Genomic DNA, 21,476 nt, shown 5'->3' on the forward strand with positions numbered 1-21,476 from the left:
TAATACAACTATTACTGCTAATACTACTATTACTGCTAATACTACTACTGCTACTAATACAACTATTACTGCTAATACTACTATTACTGCTAATACTACTACTGCTACTAATACAACTATTACTGCTAATACTACTACTGCTAATACTACTATTACTGCTAATACTGCTACTAATACAACTACTACTGCTAATACTACTACTGCTACTAATACAACTACTACTGCTAATACTACTATTACTGCTAATACTGCTACTAATACAACTATTACTGCTAATACTACTACTGCTACTAATACAACTATTACTGCTAATACTACTACTGCTACTAATACAACTACTACTGCTAATACTACTATTACTGCTAATACTGCTACTAATACAACTACTACTGCTAATACTACTACTGCTACTAATACAACTACTACTGCTAATACTACTATTACTGCTAATACTGCTACTAATACAACTACTACTGCTAATACTACTACTGCTACTAATACAACTATTACTGCTAATACTACTACTGCTACTAATACAACTATTACTGCTAATACTACTATTACTGCTAATACTACTACTGCTACTAATACAACTATTACTGCTAATACTACTACTGCTAATACTACTATTACTGCTAATACTGCTACTAATACAACTACTACTGCTAATACTACTACTGCTACTAATACAACTACTACTGCTAATACTACTATTACTGCTAATACTGCTACTAATACAACTATTACTGCTAATACTACTACTGCTACTAATACAACTATTACTGCTAATACTACTACTGCTAATACTACTATTACTGCTAATACTGCTACTAATACAACTACTACTGCTAATACTACTACTGCTACTAATACAACTACTACTGCTAATACTACTATTACTGCTAATACTGCTACTAATACAACTATTACTGCTAATACTACTACTGCTACTAATACAACTATTACTGCTAATACTACTATTACTGCTAATACTGCTACTAATACAACTACTACTGCTAATACTACTACTGCTACTAATACAACTACTACTGCTAATACTACTATTACTGCTAATACTGCTACTAATACAACTACTACTGCTAATACTACTATTACTGCTAATACTGCTACTAATACAACTATTACTGCTAATACTACTACTGCTACTAATACAACTATACTGTTACTACTGCTACTACTGTTACTACTGCTTATACTACTACTGCTACTAATACGACTATTACTGCTACTGCTGCTACTACTGCTGCAAATACTACTACTGCTACTAATACTACTATTACTGCTACTACTATTACTAATACTACAATTACTGCTACTAATACTACTATTACTGTTCCTAATACTACTATTACTGCTACTAATACTGCTATTACTGCTACTACTGTTACTAATACTACTATTACTGCTACTAATACTGCTATTACTGCTACTACTGTTCCTAATACTACTATTACGGCTACTACTGCTGCTATTATTACTGCTGCTGCTACTATTTACTAATAATACTACTACCGCTACTGTTACTGCTGCTACTACTATTACTAACTGTAGTAGCAGCAGCAGTAGCAGTAGTAGTATTAGTAATAGTAGGAACAGTAGTAGTAGTTAAAGCAGTTATTGAAGAATGAATGAATGAAAAACAGTAACAATAGTGGTTAGCAGTAACTGAGTTCTATAATCAGTGAGTTCCCCAGAACCCGCTTCTAGAAATCTGGTTCTTGGCTATCTGGACTACTCCAAGAAACAAACAAGTGTGCTCTCTAGCAGCTCCACACGCATGTATTCTTTTTGACGGACGCTTCTGAGAGCCAATCAGAGCAGCGCTCTATTCTCTCCCCGTTAATGAACAGGGTAAAGGGGCGGGGCCAGGCAGCCAGTCGGTGGAATATGTGTACGGAGGCGATGTTTCTCCGATTTCCCTCGATCGCGTGCTGAAATGGACCGGACCGGGTCGCGTGCGTCCTTTCTCAGGGTTCTTGTGTTCGTGTAGGGCGGCGAGGGAAGCGCGCGCACCTGCCTTACAGCCTGCTTATCCTGGACATAACGGGACTAACGGAGGGGGTGAATTTACCGGGAGAGCGCAGTATAACGCATCGGATATTTTGTAGGTTCCTGTTTTTGGAGAGCCTGGGAGGGAACCGTGTGGAGACCAGGAGGTGTGTGTGTGTGTGAGAGAGTGAGTGTGTGATGAGGGGTGTGTGGTGATGATGATGATGATGATGGTGGTGGTGATGGTGCTGAGCCTGGCCTTCTGCTGCATCTCCAAATGACAGGTAACGGAAATGCCATTGCTGACCTGTTCTTTCCTACATCTCATTATCTTCATGAATATTATTAACAGTGTGAGCATGGATGCTGGAGAAAAAGCGTCTTTGGTCCACAGCGTGTCGTCTGTATGCGGGTCGGTACACCTCCTCTCCGCCCTTCTCTCTCTCTCTCTCTCTCTCTCTCTCTCTCTCTCTCTCTCTCTCTCTCTCTTTCTCTCTCTCTCTCTCTCTCGATTCTGTGCATCTGATCGAAATTCACATAGGTGTCTAACCTCCAGTCTTTACACGCGCCATCTTTCATACAAGTCTAGTCAATATTTCTGTAATGTAAGGCTATTACATTCATCCTGAATGAAAAGACTGTAACATAGCTTCCACTCTTGAAGTAAGCTTTCAACCACTACATCTCAAAGCACATCTCTGGAAGCTCTGTTACTCCTAATGAATCATTCCTGTAAATCCTATAGATTTAAATCATCATTCTAGCATTGTAGGAATTTTAACCAAAGTGTCAGGAATGATAGAGTAACTATGAAGATAATAGAGTAACATCAATATGTGCACCAATCACTTGTTCTACAAACGCAGCCTTGTTTGATACATACACACAAGTGACAAATTAAAGGGAAAAAAATCATAAACACCATAAATGTTTCAGGTACCCCGTCCATGGTGTCCGCAGCCTTGTGCCCCGAGTTTCATGAGATAGGGTAAAGGCTTCCCCGCAACCCTGTGTTGAATAAGTGGTATGGAAAATGGATGGATGGATGGATCCATTCTTAGGGGCTGGGTCACCATTAGCAGCCAGAACAGCTTCCATTTGAAGTCTCTGGAGCAGTGATGAACACCAAAGGATATTTCCTCAGTTGGTGTTTTGGGGATGGTGGTAAACAGCTCTCAGATGTCTAAGACATCACTTACAAATATCCCATAGGTCTTCTACTGGGTTGAGAGCCGGTGACTGTGAAGGCCGTAGCATAGGTTTTATCCTCATCAGACCATTATGAGTGTGGGTGGAGTCATCCTGGGCGGAGAGACCACGCCCATCATTATAGAAATGTTTCATTACAAGATAAAAGGTGATCTTTGTCTTGATCTGCCTGGCTTCTCTCTAAAGGTACAAGTGGAGGCAAACTCAAACAATGCCAGCCAAATAAATACATTTTTATTATTGCATAGTGGCTTAGTGCTTAGCACGTTTGCTTTGCTCCTCAAGCGTTGGGGGTTCGATTCTCGCCTCCGCACACACAGGAGGTGTGTGTGGACTTTGCATGTTTGCATGTTCTCCTCATGCTTCTGGGGTTTCCTCCCCAATCCAAAGACGTGAGATATAGGCTGATTGGCCTCTTTAGTGTGTGAGTGTGTGTGCGAATGTGCCCTGTGATGGATTGGCACCCAGTCCAGGGTTTCCCCTGCCTTGTGCCCCGAGACCCTGGGATAAGCTCCAGGCTCCCCGGTGACCGTGAGTAGGATAAGTGCTCCAGGCAATAGATGGATGGATGGATTTGTCACCTGTTTGTAATGAGATTAAGTATATTCATGGCTCTCCTTTACCACCATAAAACCTGGACACTACGTACAGATACACCAGTCCCATTTTTTGCATTTACAGTACAGTATAAATCACAGATTTGTGCACTAATATCTGATCCTGATCCGGTACTGAGGTCCTCACAGTAGTAACCAGTTCAGGCTAGTTCTCTGTTAGCATCTGCTGGCAATTAATGTAAACATCACAGGCCTGATAAAGAGGAGCTTTATGATTATTTGTTAACGCTATTGCCTCGCACCCCTAGGGTTGTAGGTTTGAATCCATGTGTGTGTGTAGCTTGCATGTCCTCCCTGTGCTTCAGGGGTTTCCTCCGGGTACTCCGGTTTCCTCCTCCAGTCCAAAGACATGTACTGTAGGCTGACTGGCATTTCCAAATTGTCTGTAGTGTGTGAATGGGTGTGCGATTGTGCTCTGTGATGGGTTGGCACCCCGTCTAAGGTGTCCCCCACCTTGTGACCCGAGTTCCCTGGGATAGACTAAAGGCTCCCCTGTCACACTGTGTAGGATAAGCGGTATGGAAAATGGCTTGATGGATCGGACTGGAAAATAATTCAAATCCAATCTGATACCTATCCTGTGTTTCAAGCTAATATTGCCCCCCTTAGTATGCTTTAGGTTTATGAATACTTTATTCAGATTGAACAGGTAATGTATGTGAACACAGATATGAATAGGAGGTGCACTATTTGTTTAATGTTCTTTTAGAAAGCTTGCCAGACATGTTCACTGAGCGTCTATGATTAGACGTGTGCACCGGGACTAAAAATACAGTCTCACCCACATCTCGTTGAGACCTTTTGTGAACTGGAGTGATGTAGCTGAGGTTGAGGAACTGTCAGAGCCAGAATTCACACACCATGCTGACAATGCTGGTGTTTCTAACTCTGGGGTTTTTCCAGTGTTTCTGTGTGAATAGTCCTAGGGTTCATATATACTTTTTAAAGCTTCTGGTTTAAGCCACACTCACTTAAGTATTTCATCAGATTACAGATCCAGATATTCATAGCACTAAACAGATACATACCTAGTATGCACCCCTAGACTGCAGATTGATATTTTGAACTACTGCACAGGTTCGTGAAATGAGACCGGTCTGCATTTTATTTTTCAGAGATGCCTGAAACTGGAAGGCAGTTACACAGGAAGATGGACGGCTTCCCTGGAGGAAACACATCAGGTTCATGCATTATGTCGTAAAAGGCGAGCAGGATGGAGAAGTCAGAGGGAGAGAGCGCAGGTTATAGGGCGGTGCCAGCGAAGGCTCGGCGTCTGATTGGCTACTGCGTGCTCCTTCTCTTGGCATTGATGCTTGTCTCCTTAGTGACTACAAATGCACCTGTGTCAGGTATGCCTCTTGATGATGTCTGTACCCTGGTGTTATGTGGACCTGTCCATCACTGAAAAATATGTTTCATATTGTTTATACATTTGTCCATGTATGAATAATCTGAAAACCCCTGGGCTACATTTCACACTGTATGCTACAATACTAAATAGTAAAATACAGTATATCAAAACCATACATCAACTTCACTAGTCTGTAACAGTATCATGTAATGATATGTTGTTATGGGGGGCAGGGTGCTTCGCACCTCCAGGTTTGTGGGTTCAATTCCCGCCACTTCCTTGTGTGGGCGGAGTTTGCATGTTCTCCCCAGGCTTCAGGAGTTTCCTCTGTGTACCAGTTTCCACCCCAGTCCAAAGACCTGCATTGTAGGCTGATTGGTATTTTCAAATTGTCTGTAATGTGTATATGTGTGTGATTGTTGCCTGTAATGGGTTGGCACCCCGTCCAGCGTGTCCCCTGACTTGTGTCCTGAGTTCCCTGGTATAGGCTCCAGGCTCCCCGCAACCCTGTGTAGGATAAGCTGTATGGAAAGATGGATGGATGGATATATTGTTAAAATGAATGGTAGCAAGCAAAAACTGGGTTGTAGCTTTAATATGGTATCAAGGTTTGGCTTGATGTGTTCTAAAGTGTGTTAGCCTTTTACTTGGGATTGCCCGAAATCTGTCTTTATGTTCACTTTCATCCCTGAAGCATGAACTGGATCGGTGTGTGTATTTACGCAGGTCCTCTGTGTCACATCCAGATACAGCAAAACAGCAACAAAAATATATTTTTTATTTTATTTCTATGTTTCTGATTAAAGATGTTCATTGTAGTTGATTGGTTATTCCTATATGTGTGAAAGACACAAGACAGACTAGAGTCTTGGGGGGGATGGAGAGCCAAATGGAGAGTGTGTTTGGGTGTGTATGTATGTGAGTGTCTGACTAGAAAGTCAGAAAGAGTTAAAAATAAATAAACACTATGAATTGATGAAGTGATGAAGGGCAAGTCTGAACCTGAGGTTTGATGTCTAGTCCTCCTACTCTGTTTCTAAATAAGCATCATGAAGTGCTGGACTCTGTGAAGGGTTTTTTTGGGGGGAAGGAGAGCATGAGACTGCATGGAACACACACACACAGAGACAGACAGAGTTCTAAAGATGGTAGAGACGAGTGCTAATAAAAGAGGCGTCTGGGATGGTGATGGCTTTAGACCTGTGGCTATGTGAGGAGACGGAATCCTTGATAGTCTGAGTTTTTACTTTAGCAGTTACATTAGGAGCAGCTGAGCTGTTTGGGAAAATGTGAAAGTTGGCATGCAAGAATAGGAAAATTTAGTATAGATATTTTTGTAACTGAACTAAACAGAACAAAACTAAAAATAACAAAAGACATTCAGTGGTGCTTGAAAGTTTGGGAACCCTTTAGAATTTTCTATATTTCTGCATAAATACAAGCTAAAACATCATCAGGTTTTCACACAAGTCCTAAAAGTAGACAAAGAGATCCCAATTAAACAAATTGAACAGATAAAAATATTTATACATGGTCATTTATTTATTGAGGAAAATGACCCGATATTACATATCTGTGAGTGGCAAAAGTATGTGAACCTCTAGGATTAGCATTTAGTTTGAAGGTAAAATTAGAGTCAGATGATTTCAGTCAATGAGATTACGGTCAGGTGTGAGTGAGCGATCCTAAGCACACGAGTCGTTCTACCAAAGAACGGTTAAAGAAGAATAAAGTGAATGTTCTGGAATGGCCAAGTCAAAGTCCTGACCTTAATCCAATAGAAATGTTGTGGAAGGACCCGAAGCAAGCAGTTGATGTGAGGAAACCCACCAACATCCCAGAGTTGAAGTTGTTCCGTACTGAGGAACGGGCTAAAACTCCTCCAAGCCGACGTGCAGGACTCATCAAGTTACCGCAAACATTTACTTACAGTTATTGCTGCACAAGAGGATCACACCAGATACTGAAAGCAAAGGTTCACATACTTTTGCCACTCACAGATATGTAATATTGGATCATTTTCCCCAATAAATAAATGACCAAGTATAATATTTTTGTTTCATTTCTTTAATTGGGTTCTCTTTGTCTACTTTTAATACTTGTGTGAAAACATGACTGTGTTTTAGGTCATATTTATGCAGAAATGTAGACAATTCTAAAGGGTTCACATACTTTCAAGCACCACTGTAAAACTTGTATTAAAATTATTTAAAAAATGATTTAACCCGTTAATTGTTTTTCTGTTCATTTTGTCACTCTTGAAATATGTGCAGTATACTATATATATATATATATATATATATATGTGTGTGTGTGTGTGTGTGTGTATGTATACTGTATACTAGATCGGTCCTACAGTCCCCTCTAAAACTATTGGAACAGCAAGGCTAATTCATTTGTGTTTGCTGTAGACTGAAGATATTTGGGTTTGAGATGATAAGAAGAATACGAGAAGAGGGTTTAGCATTTCAGCTTTTATTTCCTTGTACGTATGTGTACCCAGGTACAGTTCTTGTTCCCCAGGTGTGTCCTGTTAAATTGATTGTTTAAACAATAAATAGCTCTGAACATCTACTCTTGGTTTTAGCCTTCAGTTTCACCTGTAAAGACTGCATCTGTTGTTAAAAAGGATAAACCAACATGAAGGTCAGAGAGCTGTCTATGGGAGAAAAGCAAGCCAGAAAAAAGGGAAAATCAATTAGAGGCATTGCACAAACATCAGGCATAGACAACACAACAATTTGTAATGGCCTGAAAAAGAAAGACTCACACACACACACACACCATATTCATATGGCTGATTAGGTTGTATTTGTCGTCCCGTACTGTGCATTACCGCTGATGTTGATCTCCACCATGTTGTGCTACAAGCCGTCCAGTGATGTTTGATGCTTGAAGAAAGAATAGATGAGTCTTTTTCTCAGTCTATCTCTGTCACATTGTCTCTCTGTCTCTCTTTCTCTCTATTTATCCCTCTTTCTGATAGCAGCCATTGAACAAATTTATCAAAGCAATTGGACTACAGACAGCAAGCATGCTATTATTTGGTGCTATTCTTAGAGCTCCTTCTGGAGGTTCTCTACACCTGTGTGTGTGTGTGTGTGTGTGTGTGTGTGTGTGTGTGTGTGTGTGTGTGTGTGTGTGTGTATGTGAGAGAGAGAGAGAGAGAGAGAGAGAGAGAGAGAGAGAACTGAATCTGCCCGGAGTGAGAAATGCTGTGAGCTTGGTCTACTGTGTCTCTGGAATACTGATGAGGCGGACTGCACGTGATGCATTACTGCAACACGTACACACACACACTCTCCCCTGCATGCTCACACACATTCACACGCTGTATTACCATGGAAACACCTTGCCTGACCACGCCACAGAGCCGTCTCTGATTCAGAGTCCTCAATTCACTGTGTGTGTATGTGTGTGTGTGTGTGTGTGTGAGAGAGAGAGAAGTGGAGTACTATTCTCCATAAGGGATGTTCAGATAGTTAAGTAAGACAGAATCTAATTACTGGAGATATTCCATGCTGTGCTGGAGAACTTCTCATTAGTTTCTATAAGCTGCGTTCACACATGAAGCCTTAATGTAATTATGTTTCACTGCTCAAGTTTGGACCACATGTTTTTACTGTAGGTTTTTGGCATGATGTGGTCTGAATCTGGCACTAGTCGGAACAAATCATGCTCCTGAACTGACGCTCATGTGCAGAAGGGTGCAAACGTTCAATTCAAAAATCCAGATGTAGATTTAGCAAGACTCCCCGAGACAGCATGAGGAGGAATCCTTGAGCAGAACCAGACTCAGAAGGGAACCAGGCTAATTAATATGCCTAGTAAATGTCCTACCAAAAGTCAGACCATGTCCTTGGTGCATCTGCATGGAGTAGTAGGAGGCAGCATTCAGGAAAAACAGTAAGTAGTACACACCACGGCTCTGAGCAATAGAGTGTACAAATTGCAGTGCGTTACGTTTAAACAAACTTATCAAACGAAACGTTTTTTGTTGTTGTTGTTGTTGTTTGTTTTTTGTTTTTACGAAAGTCATTAGGGTTTAAAATTGTGCATTTTTAAGCTAGACCCTTTAAAAAGAATGGACTTTAAAATGGCTGAAGAATAAGTGGATTCCAGCTGTCATGGGTTCCATAAATTAACCCAGTAGGAAATTGAAGAACAGTTTGAGGTGCAAATATAACTCTGTGGAGCATCAAAGAGCTTTAATATCTTGAGAAGCTTCCTCGTTTATAAATTATTAAAACTAGACCTGTTAACATTCCAAGGAGCACATTAGGAAATTCACTAGGTAGTACGATATTTGGTAACACTTTACAATAACAGTACATGAATAATCATGCACTAATACCTGAAGTAATACTTACTAAAATATGAACTAATGATGAGTTAAGCCATGTACTAATCACAAACTAATCAAGAGCTAACCTTAACTACGAATGTCTTATGCATTCAGGCGTGAATAACGACCATCTTTTCTCCAGCTTTAAATCCCCAGAGCATGTACTAGTACTACAGTGGGATTCGAAGAGAAATGGATGGAGAATGCTGTAAAACTGGTTGAGATGAAATTATTGGTGTTTTATTATTAGTGAGTCTTTCTACGTTGGATAAGGAGGAGCAGGGTAAATTATGAAAGTAATCTAGCATCATCCGATGATGTTTGTGTACGCAGCTGCCTATGGCAAATTATATAATCAGTTTAATTCATGCTCTTTCTTACAGAGCATGTTTGATTTAGTTTACCCCTGCATGTTAATTAATATATTAACTAACAAACATGTACTAACGTAGTTAAGGTGGTTGTTAATCATGACTCGTGCCATATTTAAGGTTAGCGCTTCATTAGTACATGCCTTCGCTCATATTTAAGTAAGTATTAATTCAGGTATTAGTGCATGATTATTCAGGTACTATTATTGTGAAGTACTGCCCAGTTTTTTTTCTAGTTGTTGGTCGAATGAAGTAAATGAAAATTCTTGTGACGCTTATTCAACATCCTACTGTAACCTGCTTGTCCTGAGCACCTAGGCTAGCTAGTTATTTGTCTATCACTGTCTTTAGACCTTTGAGGGAGGAATGGAGACACAGGACTGTTCTCCACAGTGAAGCACCAAAGCACTGAGATTTTGCACGTTGTTTATGAACATGATTAAATACTGAAGTTAGACTCGAATCACACTGGCACACGTCAAATATATCCAGCTATAAAAGTGGTCCAAATCAGAACGGAAAATGTCCGATTCAACACATTTATTCGCTGTTCACACTGCCATGAAGAAAATCAATCTGGATCACACATGACATAGAAGATTTTACCTGCAGTGTGAATGTAACTCTACTTCAAGCTAATTTTGGCTACATTACAGGGTTGAACTGACACGCATGCAAATGTATGTGACCCAGATCTGATGTGTATGAGGGTTTATGAGGGAATGAACAGTGAGCTTTTTGAATCAGATTTCATTTGGTCCAGATCGGATCTGATATGTTGTCATATAGCTGTAATGTGAACTGTAAGTTAATGCAAAGCGACGTTTTTATTTTTTTATTTATTTTATTTTTTTGCATACCGCTGTTGTGATCATTCAGATTTAGCAGTACATCAACAATGGCTTATTTCTTTTTTAAAAACGGAGGACTGCTAGTAGTAGTTGCAAAAACAGTGAACACATTTCACTATCTATCTATCTATCTAACTTTTTTTTTTTTTTGTCAATTTTACCATATTTTGGTCATGTTCGAAAGCATATTGGAGAATATCCAATGCACTGCGTAGGATTAATGCCAAAATGATGTAAAATGTCCATATGGAACTTTTTCTGTATCGCTGTGTAGGGAATAGTGAGTAGGATAATATTTTAGACACAGGGTGTGTCTTCTTTTATTTTTATTTTTTATAATTAATTAATTAATTACAGTAACTATTCACTACTCCCTACATGCAACAATATAGGAAACTTCCATATTGGAATTTTAATCAATCAAATAATTAATTAGCTGATTAAAGTAATGAATCACTATTGCAACTGGTTTGTGGATTTTTGCAACATATGGGTCAATTACAAACACGCATCTGAATCATTCAGGCGGATAGCAACTGAACAATAGGTCAGCGCTTTAATAATGTGAACGTGGGAATTTTCTAATGAAACTTTCAGACGACAGAATCCAAGGTTTGATCCAAAGTTGGTTTATCGGAAGTTGCTGCTGATACAAAAATGGCAAGCTACTTCTCTTTGGCATAACTACCTGGCTTGGATATAACATCTGTCTAAAGACTTTCTGACAGTCGATAGAAGATAGATGAGTTAGAGGCAGGCTGGCCGTCCCTCCTGTCTGAAGAGGAAGTTGGAATGACACACTGGCCCACAAATCATGTACAGAGCTGCCAGCATCCTACATGCTGCCTGTTCCATTTACAGAGCCATCCAACCCACTGAGCCTCAAACTCAATTACCTCTCCACTCTCAATGCTTCAGTATCACACAGAGGAAAAACTGGATGATTAGCCCACTACTGTTACAGCTGATATACTGTTAGTGTACTCTAGATGTACAGTAACTCACAGAGAATCTCTGAGTGCACTTCTCCACTACGCTTTAACATTTAGGGCTAGAACAAATGGACACTGAGGTTATGCAGAACTTGCTGGTCTGTGGTTTAACATAATTAGTAATGATTTCTCCATTATTACTCACCTCAACTTAAACATTATGAATGATTTATTAGTGTTTCACGGATGGGAGTTGACTTTGGACTTTTTGATTTTCATTTACTGACACAAGGGTGGCATTGTGGTGCAGTGGTTAGCGATGATCCCTCACAGCTCCAGGGTCTGCAGGATTCTCCGGTTTCTTCCCACCTCCCAGTGAACTGGTGACTCTAAATGGCCCTTAGATGTGAATGAGTGTGTGCATTGTGTCACAGGGGTCATCCAGCATGTATTCTGCCTTGCGCCCAGTGTTCCCGAGATTGGCTTCTGATCCACCATGACTGTGGCCAAAACACTTACTAAAGATGAATGAATGACACAAAACCTTATTCTGTTCAATCTCAGTAACCACTGAACCCTTGAACATTTGATAATCTAATATTGATTCTCAGCAATTGTTTCCTTTCCATCACGTGTGGACCCCTGGTGGCTCTAAGGTACAAAAAGGTCCCACTTAATGCCTTTAAGAGGATAGAACCTTTATAATATCTTGGTAAAAGGCTATTTAAGAATTGTATTGGCAAAAAATGGCTGTTTAAAAGATATGCTCTGGTCTCTTTGGGGTAATCCTTAAAAGTCTTATGTAGAACCTACAACAAGGGGGGGAAATCATTTCAGAAAATATATCAAGTATAACCTCTTTAGAAAGCAAGAACCCTCTAAAGATCCCATGTGGAATATTTATATTTAAGAGTTTAGATTTTAGAACAAGTGGATTTGAGCTGTCATGGTTTCCATAAATTGTGGGTGGTCAACATGTATGTATGTTGTAGAACTAATTGAGGTGCAATTAAGGTGCCCTAAGAAAGTTTTTAATTTAGAAACTGTTGTAGCTACAGTATTAATACTAACTTTCCAAGGAGTACTTTAGGAACCGGTCTGGAGAGTGACTGTGTGGCACATTTAGTTGAATTACTTTAATTATTGATTCATTCTAGTCTCTGTTCCATTTATGTACCATGCTTGTTCCTTTTCTTTGATTTCTCAGAGAAACTCCCATCCGGTCTATCCAAACGAGACTTTGGTTTCTTCCCAACACACGCAGGTTTACAACAAGCTTCGATATCCTTATCGCAATACTCAGAAACCCCCAGACGCAAAGCTCATACATCATCAGATGCCAAGCATCCTGCACACCCTGTTCGCCATGACAATGCATCCAGCATAGCTCCCACCCCATCCCTAGGTGCTGATGGTGGGTCAGGTAACCTAGGTGATAGCGCACATGGCATTCACCTGCTGCTACGCCCACCAGACCTTCTCACACCAAGTCAGATGCCTCCTCTTCATGGTCACAGCCCACCTACACCGGCTCCTCCCACTTTGCTCACACATGAAGACCTGGACTCTGCTCAGTCTACAGAAGTGGACTGGGGTTCTGGGGATTACCTAGAGACTTTAACCTTCATGGGTTCTGATGGGGAGGACCTTTCTCTGGTCACCACCCTCCCCACACATGGATATGACTCGTATGAATCTGAGGACGACAATGCTGGGGTCCGCTACAACACGGACTTTCCATCCCGGCCTGTTCTACCCCTCTCCTCTAGACATCTCCTCCCGAGTGTAACTCTTGGATATGGAACTAGCCTAAGGACTGCCCACCCCTCTGATCCCCGCCTTCCCCATGTCCCTGATACTACCCAGGAGGATCTGGATTTTGACTGGGCAGAACTGTACCCTATTGAGCCTACTGAAATGCTGCTTCCAGATATGAACAGTATGGAGTACTACAATACGCTATTGGCCAAAGAGAATGCTAGTGCTGCTCGTAACCAGACACACCTGACTCCCCCTCAGATCACTCCTACAGCGACCCACACACATCCTACAGGTTCCACACACACACTTGCCCCTTCTCTGGGTGTGGGCCCTAGGACAGTAACGGACCAAGTGGATACACCTCACCCTATACCTGGAGTCACTCCCACCCCTCCACGAAAACCTACTATACTCCCTATTTCTCCTACAGAGCATCAGCAACCTATTAAAATACCTTCTCACCCAGGGAAGGGGTCTCCTCACCCAGCTTTACCAGATGCTAAAGCAGGTAGTGAACAACCTGTAGTTCCCTCAGCCCCACCAGTTATCCCACAGGGTCCAGTCATCCAGGCTGTAACAGTTAAAATCCCTTCTGCTTACAAGCCTTGGACACCTTCCAGAGGCACGGCTACTACTACAACAACAACTACAACCACCGTGTCCACCAAAGCAATACCTCCTGCTCCCAGAATCCCTCTTTCCACTGCACCCCGGCAGTATGTCTGCAACATCACCAAGCAAGACATGTACCTGGTCAGAGTGGGTGAGTCTTTTTTTTTTCTTCTTTTGCTGAAAGACACCTTTGTTATGCCAAAGGTGCATTGTTAAAATTTCTTGAAAAAAAACCCCACATTGGTCATCGTTATATACTATAATTAATAGCTAGCACATGGGATTGCTTTAAGACTCTATGGGAAACCTGCCTCTCATGAGATTTCGGAAATAAAGTATTTCTACATTCAATGTAGAAATGCGTCTATATTATACATCACTCTTGGTGAAATTCAATATTTTAGAACATTCATTTTATGCAAAATGTTGTCAATGGACAGCGAAGCCTGTGTGAAAATCTACTTTGTAGCCCGTAGTCGCACTGCCCGTACAACTCTATGGCAGATTAGAGTACACTGCATTTTAATGGTAGTTTAAGATTAATGGTTATTGGACCACAGGCTTTTAATAAGTCATTTTGGGTCCCACCCAGATGCACGGCTTTACTGGGAGTCATTGACTGTATGGGCAGGTTGGTTTTGCCTAGAGAAAATATCGGACCATTTATTGGACCTCCGTACTTGTCCCACCCTCCATATCATGATTGTGAGACTTCTCAAAGGGGCTGAATCTTGTAACCAAGTGCTAATCACTGAAACGTTAATGAACATGACTGACATCTCTAATGTAGACATATCGGTGCCAGTCAGACTTGCAGAGTGCTCGGATTTGCAGTAGTGGTCAGTAGCCTAATCAATAACAGTTTTACACAACTAGTATATCTTGATATTATAATCTTTGTAATTTGTAAATATTGTAATTTAATTGTAAGTACAGATTATGCGTGTTCCTTTCAGAATGTTTTGTTTTGTTGATTAGATTTGTTGGGACGTCAGAGGTAATCCTGTCAAGAGATCTAAGGTTTTTCCACTAACGTTATCGCTGATGCGAACAGTAGATATATTATAGTTGCTGGTACTCTAATGCAAAGACAGGTATTGTATACGCTCCTAACTTAGATGAATTATTTATTTATTTATTTATTTATTATTTCTATTTTATTTATTTATTTATTTATTTATTATAAATGGCATCCCTTTATTGTATACTTTATGGAGTTACAGACACTTCCCACTTAAATTTTTGTGCCTGTTCTTGGGTTTGATAATATTTATATAACCAGCGACAGTTATTGAGTAGCCATGATGAGCCGGGGGGGCGGGGTGGGGGGGGGAGGGGGCTTTTTGGTACTTTTAATTTTGTTTTCCTTTGTTTGTGTTTTTTTTTGTTTTGTTTTTTTTTTTCTTCTTCTTATCAATGAAATATTTGGGAAAGGGAAGGGAGGAGAGAAGAGAAAAGGAAAATGAATCACATGTAAATGAATCACATGTAAATGAATCACATGAATATGAATCACATGAAAATGAATCACATGTAAATAAATCATATGAAAATGAATAAATACATTAAAGGCAGAATGTTTTGTTTATTCATAGCTCTAGCTCCCTTCTTCAGTGAAATTTATCTAGCTAGTTAGCAGCATAGTTGCTTTTTAGCGTGCTATGGCAGAAACTGCTAATTTCGTCGACCTGATTTAGAATGCTCTTACTTATGAGGAGAGACTTATAGACTTAAACAGGAAGGCAGACCAACAGATGATAGGATGTGGTCCTCCATGGCTGTCAAGTACTTTATGCTTGCACATGAAGCCCATACAAGAGTAGGAAAACTCATTGCAAACTCATAATGTGTAGATTTGAGACAATTTGGGCAATTTGTTATTATAGTAAAAACATTCTTCGAACACCAAAACTAACATTCCAATCTGCTGGTGTTTCGCTTTGAGAGATGTTCAATTGTAGCTCACAAAAGCTGTCAGAGATACAGACTTTTGATCTACATCAAGCTACTTCTACTAATTCAGTCAGTGTAGGCATTGCTGATTGGTCAGAAATCAGTCGTAGCTGCTTGTGTAGAACTGTTGGAAGTTAGCAAGATTGCCAGCATTGTTTACAGTAACTTTAACACTTCTGTATAGTCACCTGAAGTGATTGGAGGAATTTCAACCTTTTATTGACCTCTGATCCATGAAACTACAGGCATGCCAAGTGCGACCTCGGTGGCATTTGCGAAGGCTCATGTGAAGGAGATTTTGAGACGAGAGTTCAACCGGACAGTAGAGCTGCAGGTGGGTCCATTTCACTGGAACTATTTTACATTTATATTTACTCATATACACTTGCCAGATGCATTTATCTAAGGAATGTATGTATAGTTCATTGCAAAGGTTTGTACTAGGGCTGTAGGACTTGAGTCCGGTCTCGAGATATTTTCTGTATTGACTTGAACTTGTCTCGGATTTATTGGCATTCGTGCTTGGAATTGTCAAGGTCTTGCGTACTGGTCTTGCTAAATACTGTATGGTCTTGGGCTCGACCAAGAGTTTGGCAAAATAATGTTTGTGTTTTCTATTCGTTAGCATTCAAAAAATTGACAAGAAGTAATTCATTATTCTAGAAAGTTCATGGCGTAATCATTGGCACAATGCCTGATTGAAGGCATTCTAGTTGAAGTAATGTTTTCAGTCTCGATCTTGACTCAATCTCATTTCCATTTGGCCTCAAACTTTACTTTGCCTCATCCTCCTTAAAGCTCAGTCTTGACTTGATCTCAGCTAGTCCTGCTTTTAGACTTAGAATGGACTTTACAGTGTTGGTCTAAACTACAGCTCTATTTTGCACCCCTGGTTTCTAAATATTGGGGTACAAAAGAGTTTAGAGGCAGTTTCTGTCTTTTTTGCCCAAAGGGTCATATACAGTCCCTTCCAAAACTATTGGAACAGCAAGGCCAATTCAGTTGTTTTTTCTTGTAGACTGAAGACATTTGCGTTTTGTTTAGGTTAGATTTGTTAAAGTGCATAGAGCATAGCACATTTTGCATCAGACCACCCAATTTGTAGGTCAGCAAAAATATTGGAACATGTGACTGACAGGTGTTTCTTGTTCCCCAGGTGTGTCCTGTTAGATTGATTGTTTAAACAGTCTGCAGTTTTTGTTCAAAAGGATAAGCCAACATGAAGTTTAGCGAGCAGTCTATGGGAGAAAAGCAAGCCAGAAAAGAGGGAAAATCAACTAGAGGCATTGGACAAACATCGAGCATATAATGAGCATTTATTGGTCACATATGCATATGCACAGTGAAATTCTTTACTTCGCATATCCCAGCATGAAATCCAATACAATACATCCAATACAACAATTTCGAATGTCTTGAAAAAGAAAAACACCGACAGCTGATGACCGAAACATTGTGAGAGCTGTGAAGAAAAAAAAAACCCAAACAACTGAGGACTGTAAATTGAGCTTTTAGACTTAGATTGATGACTTCTATCTATGTTTTTCAGGTCCTTAAAGCTCCGCCCAATTTTGTTTTCCGTGCCGTGTCTGGCCCACTCGTATACACAGCAGTGTCAATCATCAACACTCTCCGCCAATCGGCACGCAGCACCTCGTCCTCCACCATCCTCACTGTTACTCCCATATATCCCGTACCTGATAACATCAATCAGGTCCACTCGAGTAAGTACCATATTTTTTCAAGATAAAAAAAAACAACAGCTTTTTGTGCTGTATATACAGCATGTGCTGTGGCTTTCCCAAGCAAGCGGAAATCATGCAGCTTCAAGCAGAGACATGCAGCGACAGTATGTAGGAGAAATGTTGGCTGATTGCCAGCTGCCATAAGGCTACGCTGTAGTCATCTTATCAGCAAACTGAAAAGCTGTGAAATAAAATTCTTTAGGTGAAAGACGTGCATAGTCCACTCCAGGATTATCGGCACTCCATGAAAATGAACAAAGATTAATGTATAAAATAAATACAGCATGCACTGATATTTTGAGCATATGAGCACACGCAAAGTCTTAGGAGAACATTCCTACATTTTCTTAAATAAAATTGTTCTCTCAAAAACGCTCAAAAGTATTTACACCCCTAAAACATGTCAAATAAACCCGAACCAAGTGTAATCTATGAAAATGTTTTATTAGTTTGCTTTCATTCTCCAGATACTTTAGAAATTGTTGACCATTTCTGTCATAGAGATGTAAATACTTTGCCTTCTATATGAGGAAAACAAATTCAGAGTTTCCAGCACGAAAGAGACAAATGCACATGTAAGGTGATGTAAAAATACAGTGAACACTTCAGATGTTCACTGCTGTTGTAGAGGTGCAGAAACTTTAAAAACAGTATTTTCTGGGGGGGAAAAAACAATGTTTGGAAAAATATTGTGTTCAAATCAAACTGTATGTGTTATTCATTTTATACTATATATTAATTTCTACTCATTTTCATGAAGAGTTGATTTTCTTGTATAGTTGCTGCAAGAGTTTTTATGCTTTTGTGCCCAGTTTTGCAGTTCGTACCGAGTCACGTGGACGTGCGCGTGTGCAGCTTCAGTGAGCGGGTGGAGAGGGGACTCTTCATGGCTTATTCCGAAGTGCGCAGGCGACTGCTGGAGAATGGAAACTTCACTGTACATGTGTGTATAGTGTTTTATATCCATCAGTAATTTAAAAAGGAAACTCTAGGTTAGACTAAGATATCTCACTGACCATGGTGTGCTATCTTCTGGTGCAGATCTTGAACATCACCATCAGTGTGGCGAAAGGCCAGAAGCAGCAGAAAACTCCGGTGGACATCACGTTCGCCATCCGCGATTCGCACGGCTACCTCAGGGGCGCCGACGTCAGCGCTCACCTGAGACAGCTGCATGTGGTGGAGTTCAGCTTCTACCTGGGCTTTCCTGCAGTGCAGATCGCAGAGCGTGAGTGTATACACACACACACATGCACACACGCATGCACACCCACGCACACACACACACACACACACACACACACACACACACACACAATCAACCATGCACATATACCCATATAGTATATACTGTATGTTCTATCATCTAAAATTGCTTTTCTTTAATTCAATTCAATTAAAGTTCATTCAGTTCAATTCTTCTCTCCTCTTCTCTTCTCTCCTCATTTTTTCACCTCTTCTCTTCACTTCTGCTTTCATCTCTTTTCACCTCTTCTCTTCACTTCACTTCTCTTCTCTTGTTTTCTTCTCTTCTCATTTCTTCTCTTATTCTTTCAAATCCCTTTATCTCTTCTCTCCTGCATTCATCTCATTTTATCTCTTCCCTTCCCTTCTCTTCCCTTCCCTTCTCTTCCCTTCTCTTCCCTTCTCTTCTCTTCTCTTTTCTTCTCTTCTCTTTTCTTCTCTTCTCATCTCTTCCTTTCCCTTCTCTTCCCTTCTCTTCTCTTCCCTTCTCTTCTCTTCCCTTCTCATCTCTTCTCTTCCCTTTTCTTCTCTTTTCTTTTCTTCTCTTCTCATCTCTTCCCTTCTCTTCTCTTCCCTTCCCTTCTCTTCTCTTCCCTTCTCTTCCCTTCCCTTCCCTTCCCTTCCCTTCTCTTCCCTTCCCTTCCCTTCCCTTCTCTTCCCTTCCCTTCCCTTCCCTTCTCTTCCCTTCTCTTCTCTTCCCTTCCCTTCCCTTCCCTTCCCTTCCCTTCTCTTCCCTTCTCTTCTCTTCCCTTCCCTTCTCTTCCCTTCTCTTCTCTTCCCTTCTCTTCTCATCTCTTCTCTTCTCTTCTCTTTTCTTCCCTTCTCTTCTCTTCCCTTCTCTTCTCTTCTCTTCCCTTCCCTTCTCTTCCCTTCCCTTCTCTTCTCTTTTCTTCTCTTCTCATCTCTTCCCTTCTCTTCTCTTCTCTTCTCTTTTCTTCTCTTCTCTTCCCTTCCCTTCTCCAGCTTTTCATTATCCTGTGCTGAATGTATCTCATCATTTGCGATCGTCCTGGGTGAAGACGGGTGAGAATGTATCTCATTAGAATATATTTGGCTGCACGGGTATTGGGAAGTGTTGTTGTGTGCATTGTGTCTTTTTATCATTCAGACGTTTCTTATTTGATGTGATTATGTAGTGATATAATTATAATTCTCTCTGTGTGTGTTGCAGTGTTACTGGGCGTGTTAGATCAGCGTGTGAGTGAGAGGACGTTCCAGGCTAAAATGGAGAGGAGACTGGCTGTGTTGGTGGGGGAGGGGCTTGGGCTGGGCGGTGGGCGTCGCTGGAGACGAGCAACCACTGTGGGCAACAACAGCGTGCAGGTAATTACAAGTCCAGAAAGGCCATGTGTTATTTCTTGTGCTCTCGATTTGTTAAACTCGTGGCCTTTTTCGGCTTCCATGGGTAATCTCTCAAAAACCTTGAATATTCTTTCACACACACAGAAATCTGTCCTCACTTCTGGCACGCACACACACCCTTCCTTATGTGTACACGAATGGGACTGTTTGCATTTGTATTTATTTGCATGTCCCTGTGTGTCAGATTGTTCGAGCTTCACGCTTGGATGGGGCGGATAACCCTCTAGAGCTGGTGTATTTTGTGGAGGCGGGGTCAGGAGAGCGGCTGTCGGCCCAGACCACTGCTGCCATGCTGAACAGGCTTAACCTGCAGAGGGCAGCCATTGTGTTGGGCTACCGTGTGCATGGAATACTGGCTACACGTAAGCCACACACGCACACACACACACACACACACACACACACACACACACACACACATACACACGCACACACACACGCATGCACACCAACACACAGTATTTGCATAGCTAAAATAAATATTCAGTCTGTCAGTTATACACACAAAATGTTATGTACACAAGAGTAACACCCAGACTAATGTATCATGTGGAAAAACCATTACAGCCCAGAAAAACAATATTTATCTAAAATAAAAATTTTTCATCATAAAGGTATAGTTTATACTTTTCTTAAAAGTCTTTCTAGACATGTAATAATCATGGTCTTGTTAATATATCAAGAAAGCTGTTACTTTACAACATCTGGCTGGTTTCTTCAATTTAAGCTGAAGTTTTATTTACATTTTGCCAGCCATGAAAATTAGCTCCGCCCACAACTGAAGCAGCGCTTGCTCTTTTTCCTGACAGGGAACTCACGAGGCAGTTTATGGCTGTGTTATGCCGAGTTTAAGTCAGACTTGTGTCATTATTGACCATCATACGTTCGAACTACAAAGTGGGGAAAAACACATGGATGCCTTCATGCTCAACAAACCAGCCAGCAAACTGTGAGGAGTGATTTAGTACCTCCTCAAAACAGTGAGCTATAGAGTCAGTGTTATAGAGTTAACAAGCAAACATGTTCTGTATGTACGTTGATTGATCTGAAACAAGCACTCGTATATACAGTACAGTATAACTCATTTAAAAGTAAAGAAGTGCTAGTTTGTT

General features: G+C 40.7%; 1 protein-coding gene across 4 annotated transcripts in view; it reads left to right on the top strand.

Annotated features, from left to right (window-relative positions):
- The first annotated feature begins 1,913 nt into the window (after positions 1-1,913).
- si:dkeyp-27e10.3 (UPF0606 protein KIAA1549) overlaps positions 1,914-21,476 on the top strand; it is a 31,155-nt gene continuing 11,592 nt past the window's right edge. For all 4 annotated transcript variants that reach the window (XM_017494032.3, XM_017494040.3, XM_053688088.1 and 1 more), the window contains exons 1-10: positions 1,914-2,294; positions 4,952-5,185; positions 12,894-14,210; positions 16,258-16,346; positions 17,562-17,736; positions 18,570-18,700; positions 18,799-18,985; positions 19,966-20,025; positions 20,174-20,325; positions 20,549-20,726. In XM_017494032.3, coding sequence (XP_017349521.1) covers positions 5,050-5,185; positions 12,894-14,210; positions 16,258-16,346; positions 17,562-17,736; positions 18,570-18,700; positions 18,799-18,985; positions 19,966-20,025; positions 20,174-20,325; positions 20,549-20,726 — 2,425 coding nt within the window. In that variant the 5' untranslated portion in view covers positions 1,914-2,294; positions 4,952-5,049. The remainder of the gene's footprint in view (positions 2,295-4,951; positions 5,186-12,893; positions 14,211-16,257; positions 16,347-17,561; positions 17,737-18,569; positions 18,701-18,798; positions 18,986-19,965; positions 20,026-20,173; positions 20,326-20,548; positions 20,727-21,476) is intronic.

Source organism: Ictalurus punctatus, chromosome 19, assembly GCF_001660625.3.
Source record: "Ictalurus punctatus breed USDA103 chromosome 19, Coco_2.0, whole genome shotgun sequence".
Lineage (NCBI taxonomy): Eukaryota > Metazoa > Chordata > Actinopteri > Siluriformes > Ictaluridae > Ictalurus > Ictalurus punctatus.